The sequence below is a fragment of the Lampris incognitus genome, chromosome 17 (assembly GCF_029633865.1).
Source record: "Lampris incognitus isolate fLamInc1 chromosome 17, fLamInc1.hap2, whole genome shotgun sequence".
Classification (NCBI taxonomy): domain Eukaryota; kingdom Metazoa; phylum Chordata; class Actinopteri; order Lampriformes; family Lampridae; genus Lampris; species Lampris incognitus.
The window spans coordinates 9,870,099-9,885,259 of NC_079227.1; the positions used below are offsets into that span (position 1 = coordinate 9,870,099).

A 15,161-nucleotide genomic window follows, 5' to 3' on the forward strand; every position below is an offset into this window, starting at 1 on the left:
TCAAAGACTTTTTGGCACCTCTGATGCTGCCCTGACCCAGTTCTCTTCATACAGGTATGTCATGGAGGCCAATGGCAATATCAGAACACTTACCATCAACAAGTCAACGCTGGCTGACGACGCGGCCTATGAGTGTGTGATTGGCGAGGAGAAGAGTTTTACAGAGGTGTTTGTCAAAGGTGCACCGCCTGTTCCTCCACAACTCATCTGAAATAACAGACAAGTAGTTACTGCACTTGGTAGTCCTCAAGGTGTCAGTGTTCCTGCACTCGTATAAATGAATGGCTGACTGATTCACCTCCTGCTGTCCCGCTCAGAGCCCCCCGTGACAATCACCAAGCTGATGGACGACTACCATGTGGTTGTTGGTGAGAGGGTGGAGTTTGAAATCGAGGTATCGGAGGAGGGCGCCCACGTCATGTGGTCAGTACACGTCCCTATGACCATTTTTATTTTTTGCCGTGAGTTTGTTAAAGATGACCAAAAAGAGAAAATCAGTTCACAGCAACTTCCTGCCCTTAACTTCTTGTCTGTCAGTTTTCCTGGCGTTAACTGACATCACGATGGCAGTTTGATTTGACAAAGAAAAACAAAGTTTTGAACTCCAACTCGGTCTTCATTTTGCAAAGTGGTTGGGCTTCATTTAGACGCTCTGCTGCCATGAGTGCGCCTGAATAATTCACGTCAAGGACTTAAATTGTAGATCCGGAGGCCGACATGTTTGAGAGAGATGCTTATTTGACGATGACTTTTCTCAGGTTCTTCGAGGACATAGAGCTTCACAGAGACACGGACGCGGTGAAGTACCGCTTCAAGAAAGACGGCAAGAAACACACGCTTATCATCCAGGAGGCGTCCCTAGCTGACATTGGGATGTACCACGCCTGGACCAACGGGGGGCACACCAAAGGAGAGCTGGAAGTAGAAGGTACCCTGGGCTATATGCTGACTTTTTTTCCCCGAGGAGCACATGTACTCCATGAGCCTAAATGAAAAAATGTAGGAGCACACAAAGAAATTTGGAAGCACAGTGGAAAAATATTCAAGTAACACAAAGTTTATTAACTAACAATTGATTACGCACATATTTTTACTGAGTGTGCGTGCAAGCATGCGAACGTGTGTGTGTGTGTGTGTGTGTGTGTGTGTGTGTGTGAATGTGCTCCTTATGCTTGTGTGTAATTATGATGTGAAAATCAGTGGAGGACTATGGAAGTGGAAGACCCTAGCATCTAGACACTAGGCATGGGACTTAAAATTTTGAAAACAACGTTAACATAGCTTTTTAAAACAAACACAACTCTTTATACCAGAGGGGGTGCGCACTCACTAGACTGCAGATCTCCGCCAGGCGTACGTATCTCCCTCCCCTTCTCTGGCGTTCGGACTTGGCGACAAAACCCTCCCTTTTTTCGCCTACCAGGAGAAGAGAAATTCACGCACACGCGTGGACAGAAAAAAAAGTGTTTTTCCTGCCATTATAAGACTTTTGCGAAACGCCCAAGTCGATTGAACGGAAAATATGGAAAAAGAAGTCGTTAAAATGCAGCCCTCAAGCTAAAAAAAGATCTATGTACGTGATAAAAAACGTTTTGCCTGTCAGTCTGGCTGTGCAGCCTCCCAGGCCGGCCCCCCTGCACGAAAGCGACCAAGTCTGACGCGAAGATGACCAGAGTTCGGGGCTATCGTAATTTTAACGCCCTTATAAAAAGACGTCAAATGTCAACAAGGTGATTATTTTTGGTTCATCCAGTGTTGCTCCGGTTCTCCTGTGCTGAGATCAGCGGTGAATGATTTGCTGGCTTGCTAAATACGATCAATTTCTCGTTTACTTTCAACCTATTGGTTTTGACAGTGTCACGCTGCCCGATCCGACCCAACCGTAGACGAGAGAGTCGCGCGTTGGAAAGCGGCGTTGGTCGAGCGAGCTAGAGAGTGAATGAGAAAGAGGGACCGGCGAGAGTGAGAACAAAGGTTTTTTTGACGGTTTTTAATCACCGCAACCACAAGAGGTTTTTCACCATACAGTCATAACTGTGCACATTAGTAGTAATAGTGGAGGGGGGAAGGAAGGGGGGAAGTTAAAAGTTTGTTTTGGTTTGCAAATTTTTATTTCTAACTAATTAGTGTCATCACTTCAGTTAAAATTGGCTCAATACACCCGGTTGAGGGACTTAAAGAAAGTAGTGGAGGCTCTCTGAGGCCCCTCTCACCCCTCTCTGAGGCCCCGGGGTCTCACCCCTTACAAAAGCTGCAAATTGGTTTGGTCCACCCCTCACGACCAATGCAGCTCATCTAGTCCTGTCGTGAGTGACTGCTGATACAAGCACAGTCATGCCGTTCGCAAAGAAACCAAAAGCAAAAAGTGCTACTCTACATTTTTTCAATCACTGCAAGGTTGTTAAGTTAGGTTAAGTTAGGTTAAAATAGATTAATGTTCTCTGATTGTAAATAATATACCGTATGCTCGAACTCAAAAAAGTGACGCGTGAGAGAAAAGAGGAAGGGGGGCCCACAGAGACTGCTTATGTGTAGGGCCCAGAATTTTGTGCTACACCCCTGCACACGTGCGCACGCAACGCAACTAAAAAAATAATCGGAGGGGGAGATATAATGCAAGAGCTTTTTAAAACATTTTAAAGTTTTTTTTGTTTTTTTTTACATTGAAGCACTGAAACAACTTCTTTTAGAAACATGGAAACGGTTTTTAAAATATTGACACTGCATTTTAACAGACATATTGGTTCTGCAATACAGGTTTTTTTCCCCCTCGTGTGTGTGTGTGTGTGTGTGTGTGTGTGTGTGTGCGTGCGTGCCTGTGGTAAGGGACACACATCTGTGCAATAGCACATGCCACCAAAATCACACGTTGGCCCATGCCTACTAGACAGATGTAAAGGGTATCAGTTGTCCAGCTGCTTTCGCGTGCTGGCTGTCTGGCAGGCTTAGAGGTCAGCCAGCAGTACACGGCAGGAGCGGAGGCCTCATTAGTTAAACCTTGCGAATCCCCCTCGCCAGATTCCTCTTTCTCCTCGTCTCCTTTTCGCTCAAAATAAAAATGAAAGGGCTTCATTTTTAGCGTGGCCCCGACTGACTGACTGATGAAGGTACACCACTGGTCGGCCTTGTGTCACCGCTTCCTGCATCCGTCGTTTCAAGTTAAAAGCCCTCTAGCGTTTCATACACGGTACAGTTTTGATTGTTCATCATTCTCTCACTTGACACCGGTGGCGTCATCACAGAAAACATATGTACATACATATATATACACACATACATATATAGGAGGGGGTAGTGTAACGACCACGGATAACTAGACTCGCTAGCCCTTGGCTAACGGGTTGGACCCTAAAAATATTTGTAGCAAATTCGGGGGGCAGCCGGGATCCACCGCAGCCGGGATGCGAACCCGGGTCTCCCGCACCACGGGCGACTACGTTAACCAGTCAACTAAAGGGTCCGACCCGTTAGCCAAGCGCTAGCAGATCTAGTTATCCATGGTCGTTACACTGTCCCCCTTCTTCGGGAATAACGTCCCCGCGCTTCAGCATATCAACTCCCTCACGCCTCTGGGTGCACGTGCTTCCGATGGCCTCAAGGTCTCACCATCCCCCTTCTGACACCAATGGGGCGAACCCAGGTCTCCCGCACCATGGGCGACTATGTTAACCAGTCAACTAAAGGGTCCAACCTGTTAGCCAAGGGCTAGCGAGTCAAGTCATTCGTGATCGTTGCTATATATATTTTTTTTCACATTGTGTGTGTGTGTGTGTGTTTGTGTGTGTGTGTGTGTGTGTGTGTGTGTGTGTGTGTGTGTGTGTGTGTTTGCATGTGTGTGGTGGAGGGTAGGATGGACACCATATCCTTAAATCACAGCTGCGATACAAGTTTACTCACAGATGGTCCACCAGTGGATTTAATTTTTTAGTCGGCTTATTCAGAAGTTTCGGTTTTCTTAAAATGATGTCCCGAGGGTAAAAAATGTGGCTCTCTGGAAAACTACTGAATGACTCGTGGTTTTGGGTGTCGAGTATTATCGAGCCACGCGAGCCATATTCACTTTCTGTTCACCATGATATGCTTTACTCATACATTTGCATTTTATAGTCTCTGTATTGTATTAGATTGTATAATTGTTGTTGATATTAAAAAGTAAAAGTTGCCATGACCTTTTTGGAAAACAACAAGTTCTTCCAAAGGTTGCAGCCCTTCAGCTTTGTAGGGCGGAGTACATGCAAATATACAGATGCTAATTTCAGTTCATCTGAATGTACAATAATCCCTTCTCTCCAAATATCTCTCTGTCTCTCTCTCTCTCTCTCTCTCTCTCTGTCTGTCTGTCTCTCTGGTTTGTTCTACAGAAAAGGAACTGGAGGTGTTGCAGGACATTGCTGATCTCACGGTCAAGGCGGCAGAGCAGGCTATGTTTAAATGTGAGGTGTCCGATGAGAAGGTGACGGGGAAATGGTACAAAGACGGTGTGGAGGTGCTGCCAAGTGACCGTGTCAGAATGAGTCACATTGGAAGGTGAAAATAATAATGTGGAACGTAAAGGTAAAATGTAAAGGATAGAGAAAATATAGGAGGTAACTATCTCTATGCGTAATATACTTAGCATGAATACATCCTGATTTCTGCAGGTGAGAGATGTTCTCCCATCATCATTTGATTTGTTGTCCTTGGGCAAACCCTAACCCTTAGTGATGGTATATGTATAATATGAGTATTCCAAATCAGTCTTCCTTATATGCCAGTCTTTACAGCTCCATACAGCCAATATATGTAGTTGACAGTATTGGATCAAGACTGAACCAACATCTGCACCTTGTCAAAAAACAATCCAAACCAACCACCCATGTAAACATATTCAAGAATACATTCAGTACCCACACGTGAAATTTGCAAGATGGGAATCTGATCAAAGTTGGACAATAACACCATAAGTGAGAACATATCTGGATTTATCCCCTACTTACAATAAAGCTACTGAGAGAAAATGGGGATATATATATATATATATATATATATATACACTACCGTTCAAAAGTTTGGGATCACCCAAACAATTTCGTGTTTTCCATGAAAAGTCACACTTATTCACCACCATATGTTGTGAAATGAATAGAAAATAGAGTCAAGACATTGACAAGGTTAGAAATAATGATTTGTATTTGAAATAAGATTTTTTTTACATCAAACTTTGCTTTCGTCAAAGAATCCTCCATTTGCAGCAATTACAGCATTGCAGACCTTTGGCATTCTAGCTGTTAATTTGTTGAGGTAATCTGGAGAAATTGCACCCCACGCTTCCAGAAGCAGCTCCCACAAGTTGGATTGGTTGGATGGGCACTTCTTTGAGCAGATTGAGTTTCTGGAGCATCACATTTGTGGGGTCAATTAAACGCTCAAAATGGCCAGAAAAAGAGAACTTTCATCTGAAACTCGACAGTCTATTCTTGTTCTTAGAAATGAAGGCTATTCCATGCGAGAAATTGCTAAGAAATTGAAGATTTCCTACACCGGTGTGTACTACTCCCTTCAGAGGACAGCACAAACAGGCTCTAACAGGTACTATTTAATGAAGATGCCAGTTGGGGACCTGTGAGGCGTCTGTTTCTCAAACTAGAGACTCTAATGTACTTATCTTCTTGCTCAGTTGTGCAACGCGGCCTCCCACTTCTTTTTCTACTCTGGTTAGAGCCTGTTTGTGCTGTCCTCTGAAGGGAGTAGTACACACCGGTGTAGGAAATCTTCAATTTCTTAGCAATTTCTCGCATGGAATAGCCTTCATTTCTAAGAACAAGAATAGACTGTCGAGTTTCAGATGAAAGTTCTCTTTTTCTGGCCATTTTGAGCGTTTAATTGACCCCACAAATGTGATGCTCCAGAAACTCAATCTGCTCAAAGAAGTGCCCATCCAACCAATCCAACTTGTGGGAGCTGCTTCTGGAAGCGTGGGGTGCAATTTCTCCAGATTACCTCAACAAATTAACAGCTAGAATGCCAAAGGTCTGCAATGCTGTAATTGCTGCAAATGGAGGATTCTTTGACGAAAGCAAAGTTTGATGTAAAAAAAATCTTATTTCAAATACAAATCATTATTTCTAACCTTGTCAATGTCTTGACTCTATTTTCTATTCATTTCACAACATATGGTGGTGAATAAGTGTGACTTTTCATGGAAAACACAAAATTGTTTGGGTGATCCCAAACTTTTGAACGGTAGTGTATATACACACACACACACACACACACACACACACACACACACACACATGTATGTATATATATATATATATATATATATATATATATATATACACACACACACACACACACACACACACACACACACACACACACACACACACATATATATACACATACATACATACATATATATAGCGGGGTTTTTTTTCCGGAAACCGTCAATGGTGTTGATGAAAGTGCTCAACAGATGAGGAGTAGAATATTAAGGAGTGGAGGAACACCAACAAAGAAAAAAAGAGAGAAATAAGTATTAAGTTTTAAAATTCTTCAAGTAGACCGTTGCATGGATAAGTACCCCTCTTTTTAATCGTCTTATTTTAACCTCTTTTTTATTTGGTAACAAGTCTGTTTCACACTGCCTCCTACCAGGTTAAATCACAACACTGCTTTACTGTAATAGTGATCATCTGTCCAAAGGAATCGCCACATCATCAGCACTTTTCAGATGGCTAACATAATGATTTATTCATGGAAAAAAGAAAACAAGAGTTCAGCTTTAACCCTGTCGCAGGAAAAGAGGGACACACCTACTGAATTTACAACCTGAGAGGTAGCTCAGGGTGACTCGATGTGATATCTGATCTCATTCAAGGACTTCCTGTACATGCTTTGGAAATGGGAGGATGCTGGTGTGTATGTCGCCACTTCTCAGTTCGAGTGAACTTGTGCTTCTGTTTCTGTTTCTGTTTGTGCTTTTCACTGCTCGTGCTTTTCATTACTAGTAGGAATTGTTGTGGTCTGTCTCTGCCACTTCCTATCTTATCTCAGCATCTTCCAGTCTTGTGTTGATAACAGTTTGATGGTTGTATACCTGAAGCACTATGTAGATGAGATAAGATGTACTTCATTAATTCCAGTGAAGAAATTCATTCTCTGCATTTAACCCATCCCAACGCACACTGCAGCTTGGCGCAATGGACAGCCGCTGTGCACAGCCCAGGGACCAACCCCAGTTGTTCTTCCCATGCCTCGGTCAGGGGCACAGACCGGAGTGTTAACCTATGCATGTCTTTTGATGGTGGGAGGAAATTGGATCACTCGGAAGAAAGCCGTGCAGACATGGGGAGAACATACAAACTCCACGCAGAAAGGACCTGGGATTCAAACTCAGGACCTTCTTGCTGTGATGCAACAGTTCTAGCCACTGGGCCACTGCCCAGGTATACTCACCTACTTTGCTGATCAGCTGTTAGCCTGCTAGCATACTTGCGATCCACTGGCATACTCAACAAACTATGGATTATTCACTATGGTACAACCCAACCGGACTATTTTCTGCCACGATTTCAGGACCATTCCCAACCTCTTTTTTGGACTCGTCATCCTGCTCTGGATCCTGCCTGTAGAGGTGGAGGTATGCACTGGAGAGAAGAGGAATGAAAGTCAGTAGGAGCAAGACGGAATACCTATGCGTGAATGAGAGGGAGGACCGTGGAATGGTCAGGATGCAAGGAGTGGAGGTGATGAAGGCATATGAGTTTAAATACTTGGGGTCAACTGTCCAAAGTAACGGGGAGTGCAGTAGGGAGGTGAAGAAGAGAGTGCAGGCAGGGTGGAGTCGGTGGAGAAGAGTGTCTGGAGTGATTTGCGACAGAAGGGTACCAGCAAGAGTTAAAGGGAAGGTTTACAAGATGGTTGTGAGACCAGCTATGTTATATGGTTTGGAGACAGTGGCACTGATGAAAAGACAGGAGGCGGAGCTGGAGGTGGCAGAGTTGAAGATGCTTAGATTTTCACTAGGAGTAACGAAGAAGGACAGGATTAGGAACGAATATATTAGAGGGACCGCTCAGGTTGGACAGTTTGGAGACAAAGCAAGAGAGGCAAGATTGAGATGGTTTGGACATGTGTGGGGGAGAGATGCTGGGTATATTGGGAGAAGGATACTGAATATGGAGCTGCCAGGAAAGAGGAGAAGAGGAAGGCCAAAGAGGAGGTTTATGGATGTGGTGAGGGAAGACATGCAGGTGGCTGGTGTGACAGAGGAAGATGCAGAAGACAGGAAGAAATGGAAACGGATGTTCCGCTGTGGCGACCCCTAACGGGAACAGCCAAAAGTAGTGGTAGTAGTTCCTGCTGCATCGCTCCCGCTATGTCTACAGAGGCTCCTGATCTAAGTTTGTTTATTTGGATCACGTTATTCCATCTGTACAGTCTGACAGGCGTTCTATTGCACTGCGACATCAACGTCGTCACAACAAAACACACATTCACCCTGGCAATCTGAGGCCTCTGGTCTGTGTTAACAGTGTCTCTCCTCCCAGATCGCCTGCCTCAGCATCCATAAACAACACTGCAACATTCATGCTACCGAACACTTGCTCCCTAAACAATAGCGCACTACTCATCCATGGCATCATCATGGGCAGAAAAATTGACTTTCTATACTTTTCTCAGTAAAATCCTGAAAAGAGCAGTTGCTGCCCAACTCCATCAGCACATGGGCAATTGAGGGAATTTGGTCTGCCATAGGAGCTGTTGAGCCAGTTCTACACCGCAGTCATTGAATCTGTCCTGTGCACATCCATCACGGTCTGGTTCATAGCAGCAACAAAACAGGATAGGAACAGACTGCAGTGAACAGTAAGGACAGCAGACAAAAATCATTGGTGCTTCCCTGCCCACTCTGCAGGACTTGTACACCTCTAGAGCCTGGAAACGGGTGGGCAGAATCAGCACAGACCCCCCCCCCACACCCGGGACACAGTCTGTTTGAACACCTACCTTCTGGCAAGTATTACAGAGCAATGTGCACCAAAACTACCAAACATAGGAACAGTTGTTTTTCCCCACAGGCAATCTCTCTCATGAACACTTAATAGCACGGTGCAAGAATAGACACTTATTATGTAAATATGACACTTTGTAAATCACCCTCTCTGGTCAACATGTCTCACCTACATATCTATGATGTGCACTACCTCTTTTAAACCATATGTGTAATACAAATGTTTGTGCAATCCAAATGTACAATTATCAATACACATACAACTGCTGTATACTGGTTACAAATTATTGCTGTTATTGTTGTGGTTGTAACATAGGTATATAATATAGTATGTGGTTTTGCGGTGGATGGTAGGTTAATATATAGTGTATACTTTTGGTATGTAAGATAATATGGGCGGCCCAGTGGTTAGAACTGTTGCCTCACGACAAGAAGGTCCTGGGTTCGAACCCCAGGCCATCCCAGGTCCTTTCTGTCTGGAGTTTGCATGTTCTCCCTGTGTCTGTGTGGGTTTCCTCTGGGTGCTTCAGTTTCCTCCCATCATGAAAAGACATGTATGTTTGGGTTGATATTCCTGTCTGTGTCCCTGACTAAGGCAATAGGGAGAAATAACTGGAGTTGGTCCCTGGGTGCTGTACAGCAGCTTCCCACTGCTCCGAGCTACACAGCTAGGATGGGTTGAATGCAGAGAATGAATTTCATTGTATGTATGTACAATGACAACGTGTATTCTATTCTATTCTATTCTGTATAGCGTAATATAGTACCGGCTGATCTCCAACCTTCCTTTTCTCAGTAAAATCCTGGAAAGAGCAGTTGCTTTCAAATTCCATCAGCACATGTCCAACCATGAGCTCTATAAACCCCTTCAATCTGGCTTCAGAGCACACTACAGCACAGAGACTGTGCTTATCAAAATCACCAATGACCTCCTGCATTGCTGCTGATTCCGGCCACAGAAGTATCTTCGTCCTCCTGGATCTCTCTGTAGCCTTCGACATTGTTTCCCACATCATCATCATCCTCAACCACTTATCTAAATACCTAGGCCTCACTGGTGGCGCGCTCTCCTGGTTACAGTCATATCTCTCCAACAAGAAACAGTTTGTCACCATCAGAGACTCCATTTCCACCCAGGCCCCAGTCAAGCAAGGCGTGCCCCAAGACTCTGCTTGGACCCCTCCTCTTTACCCTCTACATGCCCCCCCTTGCTCAGATCATCCACCATCATGGTTTAAGATTCCACTGCTATGCTGATGACATAAAGCTGTATGTCAGCACTAAACCATCCACTCAGCTCCCCCCACAATCCTTTGTCAACTGTCTGCACCAAATAAAAATCAGGATGTCATCAAATCTATTCAAGCTAAGTAGCAAAAAGACAGTGTTCATGGTTGTGGCTCCCAAGTTGCTGCTCTGGAAGGTTGGAGATCTCCTCAACATGAACGGCTGCTCCATCTTCCCATCCCCAGAAGTCTGCAACCTGGGTGTCATTCTGGACTCCACCCTCTCATTCCAGTCACACATCAAATCCATCACCAAATCTGCTGTCTTTCACCTCAAAAACATCTCCAGACTCTGGCCATCACTCTGACTCCGTGGCAGAGAACTTCATCCATGCCTTCATCAACTCCCATCTGGGTTATTGCAATGGAGTCCTGTCTGGGGTGCAAAGCCCTGGACAGGCTTCAGTATGTGCAGAGCTCAGCCAGCTGCTAGGTTTCTCACCCCACACCAAGTCCTAGCAGCACATCACCCCCACCTTCATCCACTGGCTTCACTGGCTCCCGGTCAAGTCCCGCATTTCCTACAAAATCCTCCCGCTCACCTACAAATCTCTCCATGCTCTTGCCCCCAAATACCTATCAAACCTCCTCCACCTTGATATTCTGTCCTGGAATCTGCAGTCTGCAGACACAGTCCTGCTTTCCTTCCTTCACACCAGTCTGCGGACCTTTGGGGACAGAGCCTTCAGTGTGGCAGCCCCCACTATTTGGAATGCTCTCCCAGCAGAGATCCGCAATGCTGCTTCTTCGTACACTTTTAAAAAACTCCTGAAAACTCAACTGTTCACCAAGGCTTATGGTCTCTAGTCACTTCTATCATCCTTGCCAACCTTTGCTATTTTTGTTTTCTGTTCTTGCATTATTTGTTTTGTCTGCTCCACTATGTGTAAACTGTCCTTGGGTCCCTTGAAAGGCACTATATAAATTTAAGTTGTTGTTGACTTCCGTGTCTCAGACAGAAATTCAGAGCTTATCGTCTGTCCTTGCCAGAGCCCACCACTCCTCATGTTAGTACATTGTAAGAAAAAGAGTACTAATACAAATTAAGATGATTAAACTTAAGTAAAAGACGATACATATATTCATATTTTTCTCGCACTATAGCGATTCAGATCATGCTTTACATATACCAGCCAGTGTGAACAGGGAATCCTCAGATTGTGGAACATAACATTTCTGTATGCTGTGTTTATATACAATGTGCAGACATCTTGTGGCCTCCATCAGATCCTCTCTATTGCTTGTTTCAGGATGCACCGGCTGATCATTGAGGACGTGAAGCCAGAGGATGCAGGCGACTACACCTTCATTCCCGACGGTTACGCCTTGTCGCTCTCCGCCAAACTCAACTTCCTGGGTGAGACAGACCGTTTACAAAGATAAAGTTATATAATCAAATAGATGCATTAAGAATCATCAGCCTAAATGATGACTTTATTTTTTCCCCCCTTCAAAACAGAGATCAAAATTGACTACGTACCCAGACAAGGTAGGTAGACTTGTGTATCACTAATGTCTACACTTCACTGAAAATCTCCTCTTGACCTGGTGGCTTATCTGGTTCAAGGCCGTAATGATGCTCTCCAAATCTCTGCATGCTGATCAGATCCTCCCAAGATCCACCTCGACACCACAGGCAACAGGGTCTCTCAGAACACCATTATTGTGGTGGCGGGCAACAAGCTTCGTCTGGATGTGGAGATCACAGGGGAACCAGCACCCACTGTGGTCTGGTCCAAAGGAGATAAGGTAAGGCTGGGATATTGAGAGAGAGAGAAATTATATTTTACACAGAGCTCAAAACAGAATCATGTGTAGATGAAGATCTTAATTTGAAAATAACTGCATATCAACGATGTTATATCTGTTGTTTGGTGGGCATTTTTATCCAGAGCGACATATGTAGAAGATACCTGAACGTTAGTTAGTTACTAGTTCATGTTAAAATTCAGTAAGATGATGAGAGCGTACTTTCATGGTCTGAAGCAATGCTGGTTTATCGCGGCCGCAAATAGTAAGTAAGGTCCTGATCCAACCAAAATAAATGAAAATAGATGTATTTAAGTGTTTAGCGGCGCTTCCATCCACTGCCCCAGATCGGCCCTCTCTGGCACGAACTACGCAAGATGGCAACTAAGCAACTTAACCCCTACCTGTCCCCAACCAGAGGGTGAAATATCACATTTCAATAAGGCTACATTGCACATGATAACATAGACTGCAATAGAACATGATCCAGCTTCTAAAAAAAAAAATTGTCACCAAAAATCAAACAGATGTTTGTTGTTTACAAATCCACAAACTCGAGACACAAAAATGATGGTGTGTAATTGCAGGTTGTGTTAATGTACATTGATCGGAGGCCCAACAGTTTTTGTGGACTATCTTGTTTGCAAAATATACTGAGTAATATAAGTAGTCTAGAAATCACATAGGACCAGGTTATCTCACATTTTAATATGCGAGTGAATTCTTAGGTATTATTTTTGCTGACAACCACAGGCTGTTGTTCCTCCAGACTATGAGAAAGATTACTCGTCATGTAGTTATATAATGATATAATAATAAAAATCAATCTTATATAGTGCTTTTCTAGTACTCAAAGTTGCTTTACAATAAATGGAGTGAAACAAGATGACAGATGAACATAACGCAGACATACAGGGGTGGATGGGAAGGGGGGCTGCAAGAGGGAGAAGCGGCAGCCACGGACAACGCCAGCAGTACTCTCCGACATGACAGATATAAAGGGAAAGAAAAACATCATAAATCACATAAATCACAGATGCAGGTCAAGCGCTCAGTCCCCAGCCTGCACCAGACCAAGGGAGTATGAGTGGATGGGGGGGGGGCACGAGAAGGCAATGGAGAAAAGGTGTGTCTTGAGACGGGATTGGAAGAGTGGAAGGGATTCTGAGTCTCTAATGATTTGGGGAAGTGAGTTCCAGAGCCTGGGAGCTGCTCTGGAGAAGTCTCGGTCACCAAAGCCACAGAGGTTGGACCTGGGGGTAGAGAGAAGGGAGGCTGAGGTGGATCTGAGGGACCGAGAGGGTTGGTAAGGGGAGAGGAGATTGGTGAGATATGGGGGAGCCAGTTTGTGAAGGGCTTTATAAGTAAAAACCAGGAGTTTGTAATTAATCCGGTGGGAGATGGGTAGCCAGTGGAGGTCTTTTAGGACCGGGGTGACTAGTTCATGTGCTGCTGGCAAACACCAGGGGCAAAATCGGTTTATGCTAAGCTAACAGTTGCCAGTGATTTCTTCGCCCCCCCCCCTTTTCTCCCCAATTGTATCTGGCCAATTACGCCACTCTTCCGAGCCGTCCTGGTCGCTGCTCCACCCCCTCTCCCGATCCAGAGAGGGCTGCAGACTACCACATGCCTCCTCCGACACATGTGGAGTCACCAGCTGCTTTTCTTGGCCTGACAGTGAGGTGTTACACCAGGAGGACGTAGCACGTGGGAGGATCACGCTATTCCCCCCAAGTCCCCTCCCCAAACAGGCGCCCCGACCGACCAAAGAAGGTGCTAGTCCAGCGACCAGGACACATACCCACATCCGGCATCCCACCCACAGACACGGCCAGTTGTGTCTATAGGGATGCTCAGCCAAGCTGGAGGTAACACAGGGCTCCGAACCGCCAATCCCCATGTTGGTAGGCAATGGAATAGACCGCCACGCCATCCCATCAGTGATTTCTTAATGCAACTTAAAAACTGATCAAAATTCCTCTCAACCAATCTAGAAATGCATAAAAATTATCCTCAAGAGCAAAAAGAGTCACTATTAGAGCTGGACATACTAGTTAAAGGCAATTATTTTAGACCCTTAAACATTTTCACATTCGACTGAAAAAGGGTTGGATCCAACATTCTTTATTTGGGCTTGAAATTTATGTCATGCTTTAGAGGTGACTGACAATTATTGGATCGACAGAGCAGATGTCTGAGTAGTTGTTGTTAGCTGTTAACCTGTGGAAAATCCCATTATACTGTTGATATGATGGAAATGAGTGTTTTAAGTCACCTGCACCTCCACTTCTTTCAGTGTTACTGTAAAGTTTATACAATACCCGATGTGCTAACAGATGTGCTGTTACTGGTGTGACTACACATCAGGTGACAACGTGATTGGGTTGTCTTGTCTTTAAGGAAATCAAAGAGTCCGAGGGCCGCGTCAGGGTGGAGACAAGAAAGGACCTGAGCTGTTTCATCATAGAGGGGGCGGAGCGAGAGGACGAGGGCAACTACACCATCTGTGTCACCAACCCCGCTGGCGAGGACAAGGCCGTGTTGTTTGTCAAGATTGTGGGTGAGTGACGATCCTACTGGTGAGAAAGATTTGACAGTTTTACTAAGCCAATCGAAGTAAGAGTTTTACTCCAGAGGGAGCTCGGAGTAGAGCCACTGCTCCTTTGCGTTGAAAGTAGCTAGTTGAGGTGGTTCGGGCATCTGCTTAGGATGCCTCCTGGGCGCCTTCCTTTGGAGGTTTTCCAGGCACGTCCAACTGGGAGGAGACCCCGGGGCAGACCTAGAACTCGCTGGAGGGACTACATGTCCAATCTGGCCGGGGAACGCCTTGGGATCCCCCAGAAGGAGCTGGAGGGCGTTGCTGGGGAGAGGGATGTCTGGAGTGCCCTACTTAGCTTGCTGCCGACGCGACCCGAGATGAGATGAGACTAAGCCAATCCTGATTTCAGTTACTGTGGTCTTATTTCTGAATTATTATACTGGTTTTCCTTTTCATGACGGTGTCCTTAAAACTTTGTGTTTACTAGGCAGTTACCATGTCTATAAGGCCTCAGAGCAGCCCCAGTTATCCACCATTTTAATATTGATGTGCAGCACTTCTCTAGCTCTGTATTCATGATTACAGTTAA

The 15,161-nt window shown here is 44.9% G+C and overlaps 1 protein-coding gene across 1 annotated transcript in view; it reads left to right on the plus strand.

Annotated features, from left to right (window-relative positions):
• Positions 1-15,161, plus strand: part of LOC130128054 (myosin-binding protein C, fast-type-like) — a 70,668-nt gene that overhangs the window by 33,536 nt on the left and 21,971 nt on the right. Inside the window, exons 9-16 of the mRNA XM_056297764.1 lie at positions 55-179; positions 318-423; positions 759-928; positions 4,362-4,527; positions 11,535-11,641; positions 11,744-11,773; positions 11,891-12,033; positions 14,434-14,593. Coding sequence (XP_056153739.1) covers positions 55-179; positions 318-423; positions 759-928; positions 4,362-4,527; positions 11,535-11,641; positions 11,744-11,773; positions 11,891-12,033; positions 14,434-14,593 — 1,007 coding nt within the window. The remainder of the gene's footprint in view (positions 1-54; positions 180-317; positions 424-758; positions 929-4,361; positions 4,528-11,534; positions 11,642-11,743; positions 11,774-11,890; positions 12,034-14,433; positions 14,594-15,161) is intronic.